Here is a 20,686-nt window from a genome sequence, read left to right as displayed (position 1 = left end):
GTTGGGAAGCGCTGATATAGTTGATGGTTATGACTGAACACATCAGACAAATTTAAAACTTATTGGAAAACAATGTTTATTGTAACTCACTGCTTCATTTGTCAGGCAGTTTATGGCCAAAAACAATGTCTGGCTTGGACAAGAGCCAAATAGCCCTACATTTTCTGCAGACAGCTCAGGATGCTCTTTAGGACCATACACACAGATTTTTAGAGCAGCACATTGGCATTAACATACAACACAACAAAGAATATTTTTTGCACTTAAAAGATATTTCTTGAAGTTTATTTTCAAAAAAAAAAGTCCCCCACTTTGATATTTGTACAAATAAATGTCTCACAAACAACCTGGGAAACATATGATGACTTTAAAGAAACAAAAACAGTGAGATGATCGTCCTTTTTTTCCCCCTCCATTTCTTTCCAGGCTTAAGTTGCAATTTTCATAACCGTCATTCTTTAAGGTAATGAATGATTTAAACATACTTATTTACGTTTTTTTATATATAAATTTTGACATTTTCACAATCCTAGAATAAATTACTTTTTATATTAACACTTCTCTTACAGCATCCAAACTTGATATGTGAAAGGCTGTTGAGAAATCAAGCCTCCCTTCCACTAAAAGTCAGCACTGATGTTCAAAGATCTACAACCTTTTAACCATATAAGACAACCGTTGATTCCAGATTTCATGGTTAACCACCATATAAAGAATGAGCATTCACTACAAGGTTATTTCAAAGTGAACTTAAAACCCTCTTTCATCCTAATAGTCATTCAGTGCAATAAAAGGCAGGTAAATTTGCTACTGAGTAAACTACAGATGCTTGCTTTTAAGTGACTGAAAGGTTTAGGCTTACATGTGAAAAACCACACAAACCTACAATAGTCTTTTGTGCACTGTTTGATTCAAGGCATAGTATTGCAAGTACAAATGTTGTGTGATCATGTAAGCAGGACCCTAGAACGTTTGATCGTCATTGCAGGACTCTGTCCAGTGGCCGAAGACCTCACAGATGTCACAGTAAGGCCTTTCATCATTGGGACTGCCGTGATAGGTAGTGTGTGGTGGGGAATCTAGCATCTGGTCCTGTGTGGGACAGTCCTCTGTGTCGTGTAGGTCAAAGCAGTCACATATGTCACAGAAGAGACGGGGAGGGGGTTTCTTTTTAATCGTTGGCTCGGTGTGACTAGGTAGAGAAGACAAGGGTGTAAGATACTATGTAACAGTGTATTAACAGCTTTTTTGTTTTAACTTTTTTTCATTCAGTTTTTACACATTTTGCATATCATCATTATAAAATGAATAAAAAATAACCCAAGCTCAAATAATACAATTCTAAACAATACATATGAATTAAGTAAAAAATATTATACATTTAGAAATAATTTTTTATGTATTTATGTACACAGAATGACATTTTGGTTTGACGAATTGAAAACCATCATTAAGTTTACACAATCTCTACATACCCAAAATCAACTAATATAAAATCAGTAAAGCTACCAATTAAGTGAAAAATTAGTTTGAAGATAAAAAAATAATAATAATAATAATAATGGTGAATTCTGCTCATTCTTGGTATTGTATGCTGACATTTGAAAAACAAAACACCTGTTATGACTGTCCATTTCACTTGGACCATTTCCATTGAGCGCTGCTTCAGCCATCTTCTCTAGTTTCGATTTTAGGTCTTCGTTCTTCCGCTGAAGATCCACAATAACTGAATTCAGGAATTCAACCTTTCCCCAAAAAAAAAAAAAAAAATTCAAAATAAATAAAATTAATTAATCAACAAGTTTCTCAATTCAAATGTGCAATTTATAATATTATAAACCTGCAGAAAGCCTGTCCAATTGTTCTAAGATTATATTATGGCATCTATTCTTATGGCATTGCTTATATATACCTATACGATTGATTTATAGTTTATAATTTGGATCCACACCAGCTACCACGGCTATATTTATGGTGAGAAACAAATAAAAAAATAGACTGTAATAAACTATATAAAACAACTAATTGAATCTGTATGTGATGTTTGTGATGGTTAACCACAAATTCAAATTTGTTCTTTTACACAAAAAATATCTGTAAATGTGTTGTTAAAAGGCCAGTTTTAACTTACCAGGGACAACACAAGTAAAGAGATTCATGAGAAGATTCTAACAAAAATATATCCTATATATTATAATGAGAATACTGATTAAATTTAATTGTGCAACGTTTAATTAGATTAATTTAATAAAATTTGTAGACAACTATAAATAAAAGTTCTGTGCGTCAAATGCCTAGAAAGAAATTTAATTAAAAAAAAAGTTATCGAGGGTAATTTAAGCAAACTTTTTAAAGCACGATTAAGAGTGTATCTGATGTTGTAGGACAGTGGGCCAAACTAACAGTATGCCATTACAATAATGGACAAAAATATACATTATAAAGATAAAACTTTCCACTCTACATACCTGCCGCTCAGCATTCTCCTTTGCCTCCTTCCATGCTTTTAAAGCAGAATCATCTAGTTGGAGCGTAAAACATGCAAATCGGTCATGTAGATTAAACGTAAGTACAACACACTTATAATAAGTTAAATTTAGGTCAGTTTAAGGTAACAGTTACAGCATATAGGTATTTCAAAGTAAAGTTTGATCCCAAAATGCAATGGTAGAACTACAGTCTGCCTGGAAGAAATTAAATGCAATGCAATGAAAACAATATATCCCTCTGTTTTTATATTTTATATTTTTGTAATTCTTTTCTTCTTTTTTTTTTTTCAAATGTGCATTTCAAAACGTTTAATCTACTTTTAACTGGAATAAAAAAAAAAGGAATAGAAATGGAATAAAAAGTTGTGTGTAGCGTTGTACCTGAGGCATCATCTCCTTTGCTGGTGATCTGAGCGTCAGCTAAACTCGTCTCCAGATTCTTCACTCGCTCCTGCAGTAAAGTATTCTCACTCTTGTGAGACTTCAGATTGGACTGCAGTACCTGTGTCATATCATGCAGACCTGCTATCTGCTTGCAAGAACCGCAAAAGAAAAAAAAAAAAAATCAAGCAAAACAGAAATTTGCACATAAGCACACAAACCATAATTCAAACAGATTCGTAGACCTCGTTTCTCAGAGAGTCTAATTCTTTGTCCTTCTCTGAGATCAAGGCACTCTTTGTTTGGAGAGATTGCTGTAGTGCTTCCTTCTCTTTTTCTGTTTCTTTTGTTAAAGTACTTTCCCTGTGCAGAAGATAGATTGCATGATGTGAGTATTCTCCATTCATTAATGCAGGAATGTATGGTCAAGAATGTCTATATTAAAAAAAAAAAAAAAAAAAGCAAAGATATCTACACATGATGATCAAAACAGTATAAAATTTCCTGTAGTTGCTCACCTCATTTTTATCTTCTTCAATTGACTATTAAGGCTGTCACACTCCTTTTTGAACTGTAAGGAGGAATTTCAATAATTTCAATAGCATGAATAAATAATAAAAAAAATATATATAAAGATATTTCTGCCCTAGTAACCCTGACCTGTAAACACTTGTACTAATTTTATATGTGCAATTTCAGGACTGATTTATCTGAAAATTAATATACCACAATAATAAAGACTAAAGGTTCTTGCACACGGAGTCCGAAATTTTTTTCATATTCATCCTCCTAAAAATTCATCATGCACAGAAACCTTGCACATGGAGTCCAATGCGTATTAAATAATCTGTTGTGAAAAAATTTGCAAAACAGTACTAAATAGAGTCTCCAAGCAGGATCCCCTCGCTTCTTAAAAAAAGAAAAATAAATTGGGTCCATCCAATCCTGAGATATAGAGAGGAAGGAAAGTTCCCCATCCTTATTAAAGGGTAAGCTCAAACAAAAATGAAAATTAGGCTGCATTTTACTCACTCCTAAGGCATCTTAGGTGTATATGACTTTCTTCTTTCAGACTAATCCAGTCGGAGTTATGTTAAAAAATGTCTTTGATCTTTCAAGCCATTTCATGGCACTCAACGGGTGTTGCATTCCTTCAGTCCAAAAGACATTAAATAAAAAGCGCCCTTCCATTAAAAAAGAGAAAAAATTGTCTCAGACGGCTCCGAGGGGTGAACACAGGCCTCCTGTAGCGAATCTATGCGTTTTTGTAAGAAAATAAAACCAAAGAAAAAAATCCTCAGATCTTTAAAGTGCTTTGTGTCAAAAGACTGAGTGAATGACCTTGACATTCGGAAATTGCAGAAAATTAAACCCGACCCAAATTATTATTTTTTTAAGAGACGAAAATTCTGGACTCAGTGAGCAATGGCCTTTACAAGGGAAAAACTCCAGTTCCAGTCTCTGAACAAAAACAAACTGTCCAAAAGAAATAATACCTTAATATAACGCAAAAGTGAAAGTCATCTATTTTAAGAAATATTGCAGCTTGGAGAATTGCTTTACAAATATGGCGTGTAAATGTATCACTATAATTACTATATTTGAAATATATGCACATTCAGCAATTATTGGGGTTCAAGTACCAAAAGCTCATGTAAATAAATACTAACGTATGTACTGTTAAGTGTGTTTGTACTCCAGAGTTAAATTGAATTTAGAATGTCCACTAATTTTGTAAGTTAGGGTTTGATGAAACGGCTTAGAAATTTACAAGAGACATGCTTATGGACAATAAAAGTATTACAGCCCATCAACCATCATTTACATATAAACACAGATAAATCGCTAATCATTCTGAATTTGCTTTTAGCCCCCATGAAAATCAGAAGTTTAAAGATGAAATTTGGTGGGGCTTTTCAGACTATTATATTGGCCATGTGTACCAAGTTTTTTAAAGAACATTGCATTCACAAGGTGTAGGCCAAAATGTTTTAATGGATCTCACGCACAAATATAATGGCCTACATCTCTACTTTATGAATCAAACAGTTGCAAAATTATAGGGTTTAGGTTGCAAACTGTAGTGTTCTCAGAAAGTCCTGATGTCTATGTAAAAATTTCTGTAAAGCTTGGACATTGTGCTCTGCAAATATAGGTAAATTTGTAAAAATGTATAAAAAATGTATTATATCTTCACAATGCTCAAATAAATGTAAATTACTTTGACAACTTTCCACAACCCTCAGATCATGGTTGTCATGGTTGTCAACACATCAAGTTTGGTCTTAATAATATAAATGTAAAAGGCAGCCTCAAGTCCATCTTACTCTGCTCTTCAACAATTTTGAATTAATTTATTTTGGATGTTAATATGTTCTCGTACTGAGATCACCACTATTGTAATCAAAACATTTAAATACAAAAGTATTACATAAACAGCCAAATTACCTCATTTCTCAGAGAGTCTAATTCTTTGTCCTTTTCTGAAATCAAGGCACTCTGTGTTTGGAGAAACTGCTGAAGTGCTGCTTTCTCCTTTTCTGATTCGGTTGTTAGAGTGCTTTCCCTGTGCAGAAGACAAATTGTAGGATATAGTTGAAACAACTAAACAAATTCCTAGATACACGACTCCATAAATAAATTCTCTGTTGATCCTTACCTTATTTTCATCTCCTTTAATTGATCATTAAGGTTGTCGCACTCCTTTTTGAGCTGTATTGAGGATGAAACAAATATACCTCTCAGATTTAACACATCAATCATCACAACATTGCATTTAAAACTAAATAATTTATATAAAACACATCATTAATCCATTTCATTTTTTAGCATTTATAACTGCTTTAAAATCAAACAAAAATTAATTGTGCTTAATGATCTAGACAATCGGTTAACATACATTTAGCAGAATGTTACTGTCTTTGTGGCTGCTGGCAAGTTCCATGGTTAACTTTTCCTTCTCCTCTTTCAGAGCCTCCACTGCCTGGGCTTTTTCAGCAGCAGCTTGTTTAATCTCCTCACTGAAACACACAACCAGCATTTATTCAAACAACACAGAGACACAAAGTGAAATCACAAAGGATTCCTATTCCACTTGTTCTTGAAACAACTATAAAAAGAAGCAGCTCTCAACAATTATCTAATCTATTAATTAGGCTATATTTGCAAAGACTGTTATGCTACAACTTTGGTGACAGCTATTAACTGTAGACCATGTGCTTGTCACACAGGCATTATATAGTGCTAAAATGGGATGTATGTCCATATAGTGACCATGGACCCCAAAACCTCTTATTTGTCTTAATTGTCAATTTTTAGAAATTGAGACAAAATTTGGCAGATATACAGAAAATATGGAATCTGAGGGTGCAAAAAAATATAAATGCTGAGAAAATCTACTTTGAAGTTTTCCAAATGAATTCTTAGCAATGCATATTACTAATCAAAAATTAAGTTTTGATATATTAACAGTAGGAAATTTACAAAATATCTTCATAGAACATGATCTTTACTTAATACCCTTATGATTTTTGGCATAAAAGAAAAATCGATAATTTTGACCCATACAATGTTTTGTTGGCTATTGCTAAAAAATATACCCCAGCGACATATATATATATATATATATATATATATATATATATATATATAGTCACATTTCAAACTAAACATTCAAAAGGATGGTTCACCCAAAAATTCTGTCGTATTTAATTCTCAAGCAGTTCCAAACCTTTATGAGTTTCTGTCTTTTCTAACACTAGAGAAGGTATTTTGAAGAATGTGGGTAACCAAACAGTAGCTGGTAGCCACTGACTTTCATAGTACTGAAAATAATTAGGGCTGTCAAATGATTAAAATTTTTAATCAAATTAATCAGAATTTTCAGTGGATTAATCAGGATTAATCACTATTTGCAATTACACCTGAATCCTAACCATTTTTTTCTGAAATGCATACCAAAAGATAAATAACAGGACACAGATACATAATTTTCATGTATTGATTCATCATTATGTGGTTCTTTTTTTCTGAATTTCAAAAGTTTAACATTTACTTAATCAAATTTACCTGAGCACTATATCAAACCATGCCATTTAACTACAGATAGTGTAAGAGTTTTAGGTGAACCAGTGGTTAAATATAGCCACATATCTATGAAATTATGCATAGAGAAACTCGAAAGAATGAACTCAGAAACACAAACATGCGCCACCATCACATTAGCAGCACTCTGGACACCTCTTTGGGAGGTGTTCATTTGCTCTGCCACAATACTTTAGGATCGATATTTTCACGTTCTAAAGGCTTGAAGTGCCAGTAAAACCAAGTAAAAATACACATGCTTTTCCAAACAGCTGTAATTTTCGCTGCATTGCATGCAGGCGTTCTGCGCTTGCGCAGTGTGAAACACAGGACGCTATAACAGAAAGAAGCTCCAGCGTATCAACTACCAAAGTCGTCTCTGTTTATCGAGCTTGGCATGAATGCATTTGAGAGTAACTGGGGTAAAACTTTAAGCTTCTTCTGTGTTTTCACCACGGCGCTCGCCGCTGTATTTTACTATCTTGAGAATTCAGAGATCGACGAGACTTTCCTGACCTGAATAATTTGTCACACTGCGCATGCGTGAAATGCGTTAAAACATTTGACGTAATTAACAACAAACAACGCCGTTAACGCAGTATTTTTGACAGCCCTAAAAATAATACAATAGAAGTTAATGGGGACCAGAATCTGTTTGGTTACCTTAAATTCTTTAAAATAACTTGTTTGTGTGTGTGTGTGTGTGTGTGTGTGTGTGTGCGCGTGTGCGTGAGAGAGAGAGAGAGAGAGAGAGAGAGAGAGAGAGAGAGAGAGAGATCAAATACATGAGGGTGAATAAATTACAACAACATTTTCATTTTAGGGTGAACTATACCTTTTCCTATAAGAAGGAAAGGAAGTTTTCCTTCCTTAGTAGTATACATGGCCAAAAAAAAAAAAAACTTAATAAATATCATTAGCAGTGCGAGACAAGATTTAAACTGACTGAAAGCTTCTCATGAATTTACACAGTTAATAACTTAATACCAAAGAGAAAATACTTAAATTGCACAACAACACAAACATCAATGTGGGCGAATGGTTGAAGACACTCACATCTCTTTACTGAGGCTGCAGATCTTCTGACTGTCAGAACTCAGACTCTCTTGATACTGTGAGTTCTGCTGCTTCAAAGCATCCAGCTACAATAAGTACAGAGAAAAGCATTTAGAAACATCCTCTGATCATCTAAAAATATACACATTATAGTACAAGGATGACCTGAAGCAGGCAATATAATAAATATGCAAAATTCTGCACACATCTGACAAGATATTTGCATAAAATTCAGCTATCTCATGTTTTTAGATAACACAGACTCTTCCTCCAGTTTGCAAAAAAGAATAGAAACTGCAGATGCAGGGTTAAGACATTCTGCAGGTTAAAAAGCAGAAATGTGAAAGTTCATACTTTTGTTCAAGCATTTACAAGAATTATTCAGCAATACTAATACTGCATTATTATTAACTCATGTTATTTGATCTGTAAACTGGTCTTAAAATCATCCTTGACTCTGTAGTTGGATAAAATTCTGTTTATGCATTACTGACAATTTTGGTGGGTGAAATTTTACCCATGTATCCTAGCTAGTGATTGAAAGACTGAATATAACTATACATTTAAGATTAGTAAGCACTTATGGTCACATGTATATTTCCTAAGTTTTGTGGCTATACTCTCAAAACAAAACAATTTGAGTCACCATGCAATGATAACAGACATTTATTTGTTATAATTCTAAATTATTATAAAGTTAAAGGTGATTTATCAATTTCCATTATTATTTTAATGTGCTCTCACATTAAATTTTGCTCTCACATTTAATGTGGATTAATGGTGTACTCGCTTATTATATACATTTTGTATACTTTGAACACAAAAAAAAAAGTTACGGACCGCAGCTCTGATTGGTTGTTTCTTACCGGGAGGGGACTATTTTAGATTGCTTCAGGGGTACCGCGGCGGAGTAACCCAGTACCTTTGTGATTCTTCATAGACATAAACAGAGAGAAGTAGCTCCGGCTACAATGTCCTTCCGTAACACGCAAGCAGTTCTGTTTATTAACCGCTAGAGCGTCAAAAGTTACCGACTGCAGCTTTAATTAAATTTTGGATGCGCCAAAACATTGTTTTTTATTTCTGATAAATTCTTTAGCAGTTGAAGATGTTACCTCGTTTCTCAGAGAGTCTAATTCTTTGTCCTTTTCTGAGATCAAGCCACTCTGTGTTTGAAGAGACTGCTGAAGTGCTGATTTCTCCTTTTCTGATTCACTTTTGAAAGTGCTTTCCCTGCACAGAAGAAAGATCATATAATATGTGCATTCTGCATGCAAGGAACAAATTTAACTGTTATCATTTACTCCACCCTCAAGCTGTCCACTTCAGTGGAATGTTCACACTGCTGCTTTCTATGGAGTAAAAAGCATGCCGCTCCAAAAAGCATCAAGTTTTCAGATTTCAAATCACATATTCCTGCACCAGCTGAGTGACTGGAGATTAACAGAAATGCCATTGCATGCCTTCTGAAGACTTATGTATAGCTCACAAGTCATAATGGACTAATTTTATGATGCTTTTAACATTTTCTTTCAGAGAGATTTCCTGGTCATTTTATGCTCTCATTGTATGGAAAAGAGCAACTTGAAAATCTCTTTTTTGGTTCCACAAGGGAAGAAGAAAAAAAACGAGGGTAAGTAGATGATGACAATTTCCGAATATACCTTATTACATGAGGTGGCAGTAGGTCAATGACAGAACTAAAAAATCAGGCCCAGACCTAAAAGAGTCTATAAAAACAGCATATATGTCTATAAAAAAAGCATGTATAAATTGCTATAGGACAGATCAGTTGAAACAAACACAGTCACTGTCCGTAATGCAATCTTGATACTGCAACAAATTCTTCTCTGTACATATACTGTATGAACTTTCAAAAAATATATATTACCTCATTTTCATCTCCTTCAATTGGTCGTTGAGACTGTCACACTCCTTTTTGAGCTGCAATAAGATAACGTCGAAGAGAATTCAGGATATTTACTTCTCACAAAATATATAACAAATAAATAAGATAATATAAAAAACTAAGAAACACAGAAATTAGTTTAAGCATCTGGATTTTTACTCTTTTCACATACAAAATAAAACAGTAAAATATTACACACATCTTGCTTAACATACATTTAGCAGAATGTTACTGTCTTTGTGACTGCTGGCAAGTTCCAGTGTTAGATTTTCTTTCTCTTTTTTCAGAGCCTCAACTGCCTGGGCTTTTTCAGAGTCTGCTTGTTTCAACTCCTCACTGTAATACACAAAATTATTATGTTTATTAAGGCCTCTTTTGATTCCTTTGAACTGCAGGAGAACCACTGTTTAACACTGTTCCCCACAAAACCACACTACAATGATGTCACATTCAAACTTTCAAAGTGAATTTGGTGTTGTTGATTGAATGTAGTGACGCAGACAAAAAACATGTAATGATAACCGAGGAATGTGAGAAAAAGACATTTATATAACTACTTCAAGGATGAAAAAATAATCCCACAATAGATGTTGTATTAACTGTGTCAATTATTTGTAACAGGTTAACCAGGAAATATTAAATCACAGATTTATTTTGCTCAGCCCTATTAATAATTTGAATGAATATCAGACAGAAATGAAATGGTTAGTTCACCCAAAAATGAAAATTAAGCCATAAATTACTCACCCTGAAGTCATTCTAGGTGTATATTACCTTATTTCATACAAACCAAGTTGGATTTATTTTAAAAATTGTCTTTTATCTTGCAAAAACACTGACCTCTATACGTCATCCGCCCGGAACTTCTTCCGTTTTACAACAGTGAGTGCAAGGCTAGATTAAAGTGATTATTACATTTTCAATATGGATATTTTTCTTACAAAAACACATCGAATTGCTACAGAAGGCCTTTGTTCACCCCACCAGAGCTGTGTGAGACACTTTTTTTATGGATTTGTTTTTTATTTAAATTATCTTGGACTGATGCAGGGCAACAACCTCTGGGTGGCATCAAACAGCTTGAAAGATCAAAGACAATTTTGAAAATAACTCCCAACTGCATTTGAATGAAAGGAGAAAGTCATATACACCTTGGATGACTTCAAGGCGAGTAATTTATGGCCTAATTCTCATTTTTTGGGTGAACTAACCCTTTAATCTACACAATTCCAAAGAATTCAGTTGTAGACACTCACATCTCTTTACTTAGGCTGCAGATCTTCTGACTGTCAGAACTCAGACTCTCTTGATACTGTGAGTTCTGCTGCTTCAAAGCATCCAGCTACAACAAGTACAGAGAAAACAATGAGCAGCTTGAAGTAGACATTACTAAATATAAATTATTCTAGGAGAATTATCGGAGGAGAAATAGCCTATATGTAGGATTAAAAACAAATTTGCAGCTCAAATTGACATTTACACGAGTTATCTGAATGGCACATTTGTATAAATTGCGCTTTTACCAGCAGGCCAACTTTCCCAGGAAGATGAATGTCTGGTTAGACCTTACAGATGTAATCTGTAATTCATGTAAGTTTTTACAGTTTTTCCTCTCTGTAAACAGTACTTTGAGGACAGATACAGCACATTTCTTTATTTGTGGTGCTACACACTTGCCTCGTAAGCTTCCATTTTGTGACAAATTAATTAGTAATTAATGTACAGTCAAAAGTACTTCTCAAAGTAATAATAATGAAGAAGGTTCATTCCAAGGTTCTATAAAATCATAAATTTAGAAAAGCTAAAATAGACTGCTTAATGTCTAAGTGCAAAAATAAAATTAATTGTTTTAATGACATGCTTTTAAATTATTAATATTTTCTTAAACAATTAACATAGAATTTACAAATATTGAACAGAATTCGAAGTTCAGTAAGGTTAATAAAAAATATTTTTTTTTATTCAACTTTTAATAAATTAAGTTTCATGATTTCAATAAGACCTTATTTTGATTACCAAAATCTAATTTAACCATTAAAACAGAATACACAAATATTAAAATTGAAAAACAAAGAATATAGAAAAAAAAAAAGAATTTGGGAAACAATAAAAGGTAAAAAAAAAAAAAAAAAAAACATTATTTATTAGTAGTAGTAGTATCTGTGACCCTAAAGCCACACTGCAATTCCGGCAAACACATGGGTAATGTGTCCCATTGATCTTCCTTCAAAACACCTGGTAAGAGAGTAGTGCGAATAACATGCATCATCACTATGACACAGCATTAGATCAAACTGACTTTTGGCTATTGAAAACAATAAACGTAACCATCTGAAGTTAACAGCAGTAACTGCACAGTAAGTAGCCTACATTTAATACATGCAAACATAGATGCTACAGACATCAGCATTTAGCTTTTGTTTTTGAATTGGGTTGAAACTACAGAGAACTGGCCTTGAAAAGCTTAAGAGGTTTCGTAATCAGCATTCAGTTAAGAATCAGCATTCATGTTTTAGTTGTAAAATTTGGTTTTAAATGTAAAAAACAAAAAAAAAAAAAAACAAAAAAAAAAAAGGTATTTACCAGTGAGACTAAATAAAAGTATGCTTTATAAATAGATTATTCCAAAATGTTAAAATAAAATAATGTTGGTGCGAATAAAACAAAGATGCAAAAGTTTTCATTCATCCAATTAAAAAAAAAAACAAATTAGGGAAATGATTCACATCCATATTTTTTTACTTGAGCCAATGAAAAATAAATAACTTATTGTTTGTCTCAATTAAAAAAAAAAAAATATATATAGTGAATCATAACCCTAAAATGTCTATAATTTTAAGGTAAAATAAAAATAATCATCCTATATAGAACTGGTGTTTACTTCTGGCTTTTCAAACATGTTTGCAAGTTCTAATTTACAAAAAAAAAAAAAAAAACTTCAGTTTTGTCACAGTCCGTTTCATTTCTCATCCAACACGTGAGAAGTTGATCTGAACATCTCTTCATGGTCTACTCGCCTGTAGGGCGTGGACCGGTACAGTACGCTCGCACAGCTTCAGTACATGCAGAAAAGGCTCTTATTTGTGTGCCTGTACACCAATGGCTGATCGCTTCCTGCTATCTGTGCTTCAGACATGTAGCTCTTCACTTCCAGTGCTGAACGATCAAAATACTTCCACACAAATGACATGATAGCGAACGATTACAATGTAGTATGTGCACGTGGGCGCATTTCCGGAAAAATCGGCCGAAAAAAACCAAAAACCGATTGGCCGATTTAAAGACTAGAAATCACACAGAGATGACATGACTGTGACACTTCGTCCCTTTTTGTCCCTTTTATGACAAAGGTGTTAAATGCTATACCTTGGAATAATTCTTTAACCTCAGCATGATTTTACCTTGCACTGAATTTCTTCCATTGAGTTCTTGAGCTGCGTTACCAGAGCCTCAGCCTCAGATTTGTCTTTCTGAAGTTGTTGGTTCTCCTGGGTCAGTCTCTCCAGTGAAGCCTGTGTAGTCTGTTCTGCTTTCTCTGAGACCTACGTGCAAATTAAAAGTAGGTGAAAAGTTCAACCTGTGGTCACATTCTGGTTATGATTAAACATCATGAGACATTTAGCATAGTACAGATTGAATGCTACATTTGATAAATTTTACCATTTCTTCCAATAGTTTTTATGGATTTTTAATCTATTTGTCTAATCTAGTATTTTCACTGCAAAGTTCAAGACCTACACTTACAACTGCAGTACATGAATTGTCCAAATAGCCCCATGCTCTTTCACAAATTAAGTATTATGGTCTTACTGTAGCTTTTTCTTTGAAGGTCTTCAACTCCTCAATCTGTTTCCTCAGCTCCAAGCTTTCATCCTGAGACATTTGGAGCTCTTGTTGCACTTTCTCAAACTTCCTGTTTATTTCCTGCATTTCTTTTGTATGCTGTTCCACAGCATCTGCAAGAGCTTTCTCTCCCAAAGCAAGCATGTCTTTGGCTTTAGCCTGATAGTCTTCAGCACCCTTCTCCTGAGGAGTCATGAGAAAATGGCAGTTTTCAAGTCATATAAGAGTGCACTTGATAAGCAGAATGAAAAAGTGGAGAAAATGACCACAACTGGCAGAAAAGTTAAAATCAATTCAAATTAAGAAAAGGAATTTAAAGAAATTTAGAAGTGTTTAATCAACATCTAGTTATGTTGATCCATAAGACTTTGGTTAATCTTTGAAAAAAAAATGAGGATATTTAATGAAACCAGAGAGGTTTCTTTGAAAACTTTTAATACGTTGAACAGATTTAACTTTGTTGATCTTAAAGTCATCATATCTCTTCAAAGGATAAGAAATCCTGGACTAAACTGCCTGATATGGATTAATTTTACGCAACCTTTATGTCCCTTTGGGGACTTCTATATTTTGGTTACCTTCCCTTACGAAAAAGAACCATGGTTTTATTATAGTAAAACTGTAGTAACCCATGGTTTTTTGGCGTATTGACTGCCATTTGTAAAACCACAGATTTACTACAAATACCATGGTTAAACTATGGTTAATATAGCAAAACCATGGTTAATTTGTGGTTACCATGGTTTAACTACAGTAACCATGGTTTTTTGGTTTTATTTGTAGTAAAACCATGGTTAATTTTCGTAAGGGTTGGACTTTAATGGTGGGACAGAAACCTTTCAGGTTTCATTTAAAAGTTTGTACTTTGTGTTTTGAAGATGAATAACGTGATGCAGGTGAGAAAATGATGATAACTTTAATTTCTTGGTGAACTAACCATCAAATCATTATACTTTACATTATACAGAATCAGACAATGTCTTTATTCCGTTGGGAACATTAAGTATGTGATGGGAGAAGTTTAACAGTTCTCACCAAAAGCTTGATCCTCTCCTGCATGTTGGAAAGCTCTGCCTGGTGTCTCTTCTCAAGGATTTTGGCTTCATTCTCAGCCTGGACTTGTGCTTGAGACCATTTCTCCTCAGCCTGAGCTGCCTTCTCCCGCTCCTCTTCAAGCTGGTTCTGAAGATCGTCTAGTCTCCTGAAATTAGGCAGGATTTGTGAATTGGGTATGAATTACTGAAATAAGGCTTAATTTGCAAGATTACAATTTAGTCTACCAAAATATAAGGCCTCACAAACTAAATCATGCTAAAGTAAACTGAGATAAATACTTTCTGTACGGTATTGTTTGTAAGCATTTTAATCAAGCATATTAAAGAAAGACCTTTCTTTCTCCTTGGTATCCTCATTCAGCTTTGTTATTAGAGTAGAACTGTCTCCTGATGACTTTGTCATGTCCATAATGTCATTCTCAAGTTTAGATTTGTCTTTGGTCAGCAGCAGTATCCTTTCTTCGTTTGCTTTCAAATTTCTCTGTAAACCTTAAGATGGAACAAGATACCAAACATAATTACAAACATGACATTTTAATTAGTTCTTTCACAGATTCATATTTCATTGAAGAGCTTGGTACTAACCAGCAAACTGACTCTTTATATCCTGTAATTCAGCAGAGAGAGATGTGCATTGTTCCTCTTTATTCCTGAGCTCCTCACTTAATTCTGAAATAGACAGCAAATTAGTCATGCTGAATGTAAAGTTCAATAAGGTTTACAAAATTGTACATATTTCAAGTCATAACAGTGTAATCTGTGCATACACATACCTTGATTAGTCTGAGCAGATTTGGCTTGATCATTAGATGTTTTTCCAAGATTCTGTTTCTAGAAGATTAAGAATGTGAATTGAGGATTATGACTGAAACATTCCTTGTATTTGCTTTGTTATTTTGTTGTGTTGTGTGGTGCATTAGAGGATCAGCACAGTCAGAGTGGTTTTTGAGTTTTACTCCTACATTTCCTAAACATAGACCCCCAGAACCCCACCATCACCCCTGCCACTCAAGCAGGCTATAATCAGCAATGTCATTATTTCTGCCTTTCACATGTACTTGTGATTCTTAAATAAATTGTTCACCCAAAGATGAATGACCTCTGTGACTTACTTTCTTCTGTGGATCACACAAGATGATATTTTGAAAGTCAGTGGGGTTTACACAACATTGGACCACACTGACTTTCACTGTATGGACAAAAAAAAAAGCAGTAAATGTAAATGACAGAATATTCATTTTTGGGTGAACTAGCCCTGTAATTGCTTCTACTATCAGTTATTTTAGTGCCTTTTTTTTTCATGAGATAATTTAACTAGTCAGTCAGTTTACATTCAGGTATCTTTCCACAGTCACTTACCAGCTCACTAACTTCTTGCTCCAGAGAGCTCTTTTCCTGCAACAGGCCATTCAGCTCTTCCTGTTTACCCTCTAGTACTGAGTTCAACTTAGTGACCTAAAGCAAGGTGTAGAACCATAATGGAGGGAAATGAATGATGGGGGACAAAACACGAGGAAAGTCACACACAAAAACTCAAAGTTGCCAGTCATACAAATTGGAAAATAAAGTGAAGGACTGAAATATCATGGAAAATAACATTTCAGAACACTCTTAAGAACAATGTTACCATGGATGTATAGGGCTGCATGATTTGAAAAAAAAAAAAAAAAAAAATCTGATAAAAATTGCGATTGTGAATTAAAATAATAAATAAATCCAGGTTTGTTGGGTCACACAATTTAGTTGTAGACATTTTAAATGGATATAAAACAAAAATAACAAAAGGAATTCATAGTACCAAATAAAAATATAAAATACTAAATAAACAAAATAAATAACTATTATGATATGTCACTATAAAATAAGAAAAACATTGTGTGTATATAGATAAGACACATAATAATTTGGTTTGCAAACACTATTAATTTGCTTTTTACAGCAGTGTTCCTTTTACATAGTAGCAGTTTAAAATATTTATTGCAGCCTAAATCTCAACTTATAACATTAATGTAATAAAAATAAATATAAAACAAGCTAATTGTCACTGCCAGGACATAGACGTTTTTATAGAAAGTATTTTAGTTTGTTATAGAAAAACATGTTATGTTCAGAGTCTAGAGCCTCGACAGGCACCTCCCTATTGGAGACCTGCACGATCGCAGGACCCCCCGCAGCAGAGTGCGGCGTGGGACAACACTTGATGGGTGGGTAGAGACTCGTGTGTGCAGGATGCGGGAGAATAATTAGGGTGTGCACACACTAGGCAATCTTTACCGTGCCCGAGCACGTTTGCCCCCCAAAGTGTGATCGTTGAATGTGTTTTTATTATGTGACGAATAAAAATCTAGAATCTTATTTTATATATATATATATATATATATATATATATATATATATATATATATATATATATATATATATATATATGCATGCATGCATGCACGGCACATATATTTACTTAATTAAATCAGTCTTTGAAAATTTACAATTGCACTAAGCCATACTGTGATTGACTTTTTTTTTAAGTAATCATGCAGCCCTATTATGCAGAATGCACAAATGACAAGCTCAAACCATAAGAATGAATGACTGACTGAATGAATGAATGACTTGAACACCACTGATGTCAAATGAGATTTGAAAACTATAGCAAACAGAATGATTCCTGCCTGTTTGTCATATAAAGCTATTTTATGGCTTCAGAATAGCTGAAATGCTTCTAAAATTCTTTTCAAATGACTTTTATCACTGAGCTTTTATGCTGAACAGAAAATAACAACTTGGACATTCTGCTAATGGTATGTGATGATAACAGCATTATATTTATATTTATTCTCATTGCATTGTATGAGGCATGCAATCAATGTTTCTACAAATAACTAATATATTTTTTTTTATATGAACTATAAATAGACATACTATTAATAAAATTAATAAACACTCAAATAGTGCTTTTTTGTTTACAATCTACATTTGTTATTTTTGATCTAACCATTATTTAATCACTAAATGGTTTAGGATGTCTTGGAATATCTAAAAATAAATGGAGTTCTCCATTTAAAGAACAGCATTTTTGCCAAAATCTTTGGCAACTGCTGTTGATTCTTCATTATTAGCCTTTGTAGATTCCTTATCATGCATGTCCTACTTGCAAATGGACAGGAAGGCCTACCTTTTCTTCCTGAGATCTGGACTGGCTTTTTGCCTCCTCTATTTGGGTCAATAACCTTTGCATTTCTTGGTTCCCTTGACTTTGCTGTGACTGCAGAGTCTGAATGGCTGTTTTTTGCTCCAGAGCTTCTTGTGACTTTTCATTCAACTGCTGACCTAACTTAACTCCCGTGTCCTCTAGCTCTTTTACCCTGAGCTCAGCACTGTGAAGTTTTCCCAAGACCTCCTCCATTTCCACCAGGTGCTGCTCCTCTGCCTTCTCCAAATTGGTGCGTAGTGTTTCTACCAGCCGTTCATTCTCTTCTCTGACTTTCAGGAGCTGTGCCTGGTGCTCTTTGGCTTCACCCGTCCACCCCATGGTTTCAGAAGCATGTTTGTTAGCAAGCTCTTCGAGCTCCAGTTTATGTGTGAATTTCAACTGTTCCAGAGCATTGTGAACCTCTAGCAGCTCAGATTTGCTTGCCTCATGGGAGGTTTTGAGCTCTTCCAAGGCTTGCTGGTGTGAGGACTCAACTGATGCTAGTTTAGCACGCCACTCCTCAATGATATTTGAATTCTCCTCCTTGGATTTCGCCAGCTGACCTAAAAGCTGCTCGTTATCCTTCGATAAGCGACCGGAGGATGACTGTAGCTGTGACAGAGATTCACCGTGTTCTTTTTCTCGAGCCGCAAGCATCTCACGCAAGGAAGACAGCTCTGCTTGGTGACTATCCCTTTGAGTGGCCAGCTGTGTACGGAGGGAACAGAGTTCCTCCTGGAGTACTGCCAAGGTGGAGTCAGTAACCCCATCCTGCCCTGGTAAAGCTTCCAGTGACTTACGGAGTGCAGCTACCTCCTTATTCCTCAACACAAGATCCCGCTCCAACTCCAATATACGGGACTTCTCAGAGACTGTGGCCACCTAAAAGAAAAAAAAATGCTCTTTTAGTTAACTATTGTATATATGCTGTATGGATAAGTGAGAATTAATCTGGTGGTATGGATATAACCGTCTTTTCAGTTTTAAGTGGCTAATTTAAATATATTTTCATAGAAATATAGTTCCATTCAATTTATAGGAGCAATGTTGCGTAAGCCAAGTAAAACAAAAATTAAAAAAAATACTGGGACAGAATTGGGAGGATTAAGGACTTTACAAGAGGGTGAACAACCACCAGGTCAAAGCTGTCATCTAACTGGGTTCCCAAACTTGAATGGATTATCACGATCTCATCTGTAAATTTTTCATTAGACTTTGTTGAGCAGATTGACATTTATATGCCAGATGGTTTGATTTCTCTTAATCCAATTTAATTGAGTAAGACCTTCAACCCTCTGCTTTACCCTACCTCTCTATAAAAGACTGGAATAGCCGGTTTAAAAAAAAAACAAAAAAAAAAAAAAACAGATTTTTAACAATAACCTATTAACTCTTTCCACCACCAAACAAAGAATTTTCCAGGCTTCCTCTGTTATACACATGGGGGCACTATTACGCATCTCCTGATTGAATGAATGATTGAATGGGTCCAGAATGTCCTGATGAAATGTTACTTAAGTGGTAAAGCACTGTGCTAGTTTTGGGAGTGCTGATGGAAGCGATCTACTGCATCTTTGCTTTGATAATGGTAATTAATACTATATATAACTGCAATATCGCAATTCTGCATTATTGCCAAGTAAACCGCAGAGGAATGCAAGAGCCTCAACAACTGCTATCGGTTTTCTTTTTTCATAAGGTTGTTCCCTTCTTGTTTACACTAAATGCATGTGGACTGAATATTAAACAAGTAGAGGCTCCATAGATTCACACTTAACAAGCCTAAACAGACAGTGAATGAGAGTGAGATCGACTGATCCGGTGCGATAATTTGTGTCTGTCATCCAGGCCTCCTCAGCTTTTTGCTCATAATGGTGCTTTTTTTTTTTTCTTTTCTTTTTTTTAAATGAAACATGCCTATATACAACAAGTGTTCATAAAAAAAAAAAAAAAGTTTGAAACTAGAATAATAGATTTTTGTTTAATAGTAAAGGTTCTGTTTTGTTTATGTATTGTGTATTCATAGATATTTATAAAACAAAATATTGTGGGGACCATGAAATTGCAGTGAAAATTATCAAAAATGCTGGCAGTGGCTGGCAACTTTTTTCAAAAAGTCTAGTAGAGAAAGAGTTAGCAAATTAGAAATATCCTCGCTGGACATCGGTTTTGACCACTACATATACACATAAATCAACTTTAATCAAGTAATTTTATATTTCTTTGAAGCCGTTAAGTACACTCTTAAACCTTTGTCTTTTTTCCGATTGTTAAATACAGGGTTCGTACAAAAACTGCTAAATGAAAATTCAGGACTTTTAAGCAATTTTCAAGCACTACATGTTTGGTTTTCAAGGACTAAAATCAGTGAACTCGCTTATCAAACAATATTGTTATTGTCTTTCAAATTCTAATAAACTAATAACACAAAATGGCAACAATAAAGTGCAGCACAAACACGTGCAATGACTGTGGCAACTTTAACATTTGAAAGGAAATTATGGCAAACTTACCGCTTTCCTATTCAAAATGTTTTTTTTTCATGAATATATGATTGACCTGAAGATTGAAAGCTGTATCATGCACTTGGGAAACAATGAGCTATATCACCGCTTATCAACATTAGGGTGTGACACTACACTTAGCTCATGAGATATACAGATACTTGATTATTTTGACA

At 34.3% G+C, this 20,686-nt stretch overlaps 1 protein-coding gene across 1 annotated transcript in view; it reads right to left on the bottom strand.

Moving 5' to 3' along the window:
• Positions 1-51: 51 nt before the first annotated feature.
• LOC127957610 (CAP-Gly domain-containing linker protein 1-like) overlaps positions 52-20,686 on the bottom strand; it is a 22,852-nt gene continuing 2,217 nt past the window's right edge. Inside the window, exons 2-23 of the mRNA XM_052556228.1 lie at positions 17,989-18,888; positions 16,176-16,271; positions 15,590-15,647; positions 15,402-15,485; positions 15,149-15,305; positions 14,797-14,962; positions 13,729-13,944; positions 13,320-13,460; positions 11,175-11,260; positions 10,134-10,254; positions 9,901-9,953; positions 9,125-9,242; positions 8,010-8,095; positions 5,770-5,890; positions 5,530-5,582; positions 5,319-5,436; positions 3,389-3,441; positions 3,116-3,233; positions 2,871-3,018; positions 2,469-2,521; positions 1,618-1,745; positions 52-1,192 (exon numbers count right to left, since the gene is read on the bottom strand). Coding sequence (XP_052412188.1) covers positions 964-1,192; positions 1,618-1,745; positions 2,469-2,521; positions 2,871-3,018; positions 3,116-3,233; positions 3,389-3,441; positions 5,319-5,436; positions 5,530-5,582; positions 5,770-5,890; positions 8,010-8,095; positions 9,125-9,242; positions 9,901-9,953; positions 10,134-10,254; positions 11,175-11,260; positions 13,320-13,460; positions 13,729-13,944; positions 14,797-14,962; positions 15,149-15,305; positions 15,402-15,485; positions 15,590-15,647; positions 16,176-16,271; positions 17,989-18,888 — 3,303 coding nt within the window. The 3' untranslated portion in view covers positions 52-963. The remainder of the gene's footprint in view (positions 1,193-1,617; positions 1,746-2,468; positions 2,522-2,870; positions 3,019-3,115; positions 3,234-3,388; positions 3,442-5,318; positions 5,437-5,529; positions 5,583-5,769; positions 5,891-8,009; positions 8,096-9,124; positions 9,243-9,900; positions 9,954-10,133; positions 10,255-11,174; positions 11,261-13,319; positions 13,461-13,728; positions 13,945-14,796; positions 14,963-15,148; positions 15,306-15,401; positions 15,486-15,589; positions 15,648-16,175; positions 16,272-17,988; positions 18,889-20,686) is intronic.

This window comes from Carassius gibelio, chromosome B5 (genome assembly GCF_023724105.1).
Source record: "Carassius gibelio isolate Cgi1373 ecotype wild population from Czech Republic chromosome B5, carGib1.2-hapl.c, whole genome shotgun sequence".
In the NCBI taxonomy this organism is placed as follows: Eukaryota; Metazoa; Chordata; class Actinopteri; order Cypriniformes; family Cyprinidae; genus Carassius; species Carassius gibelio.
The sequence above is the reverse complement of the archived record's forward strand: the minus strand, read 5'-3'. Positions and strand labels throughout refer to the sequence as shown.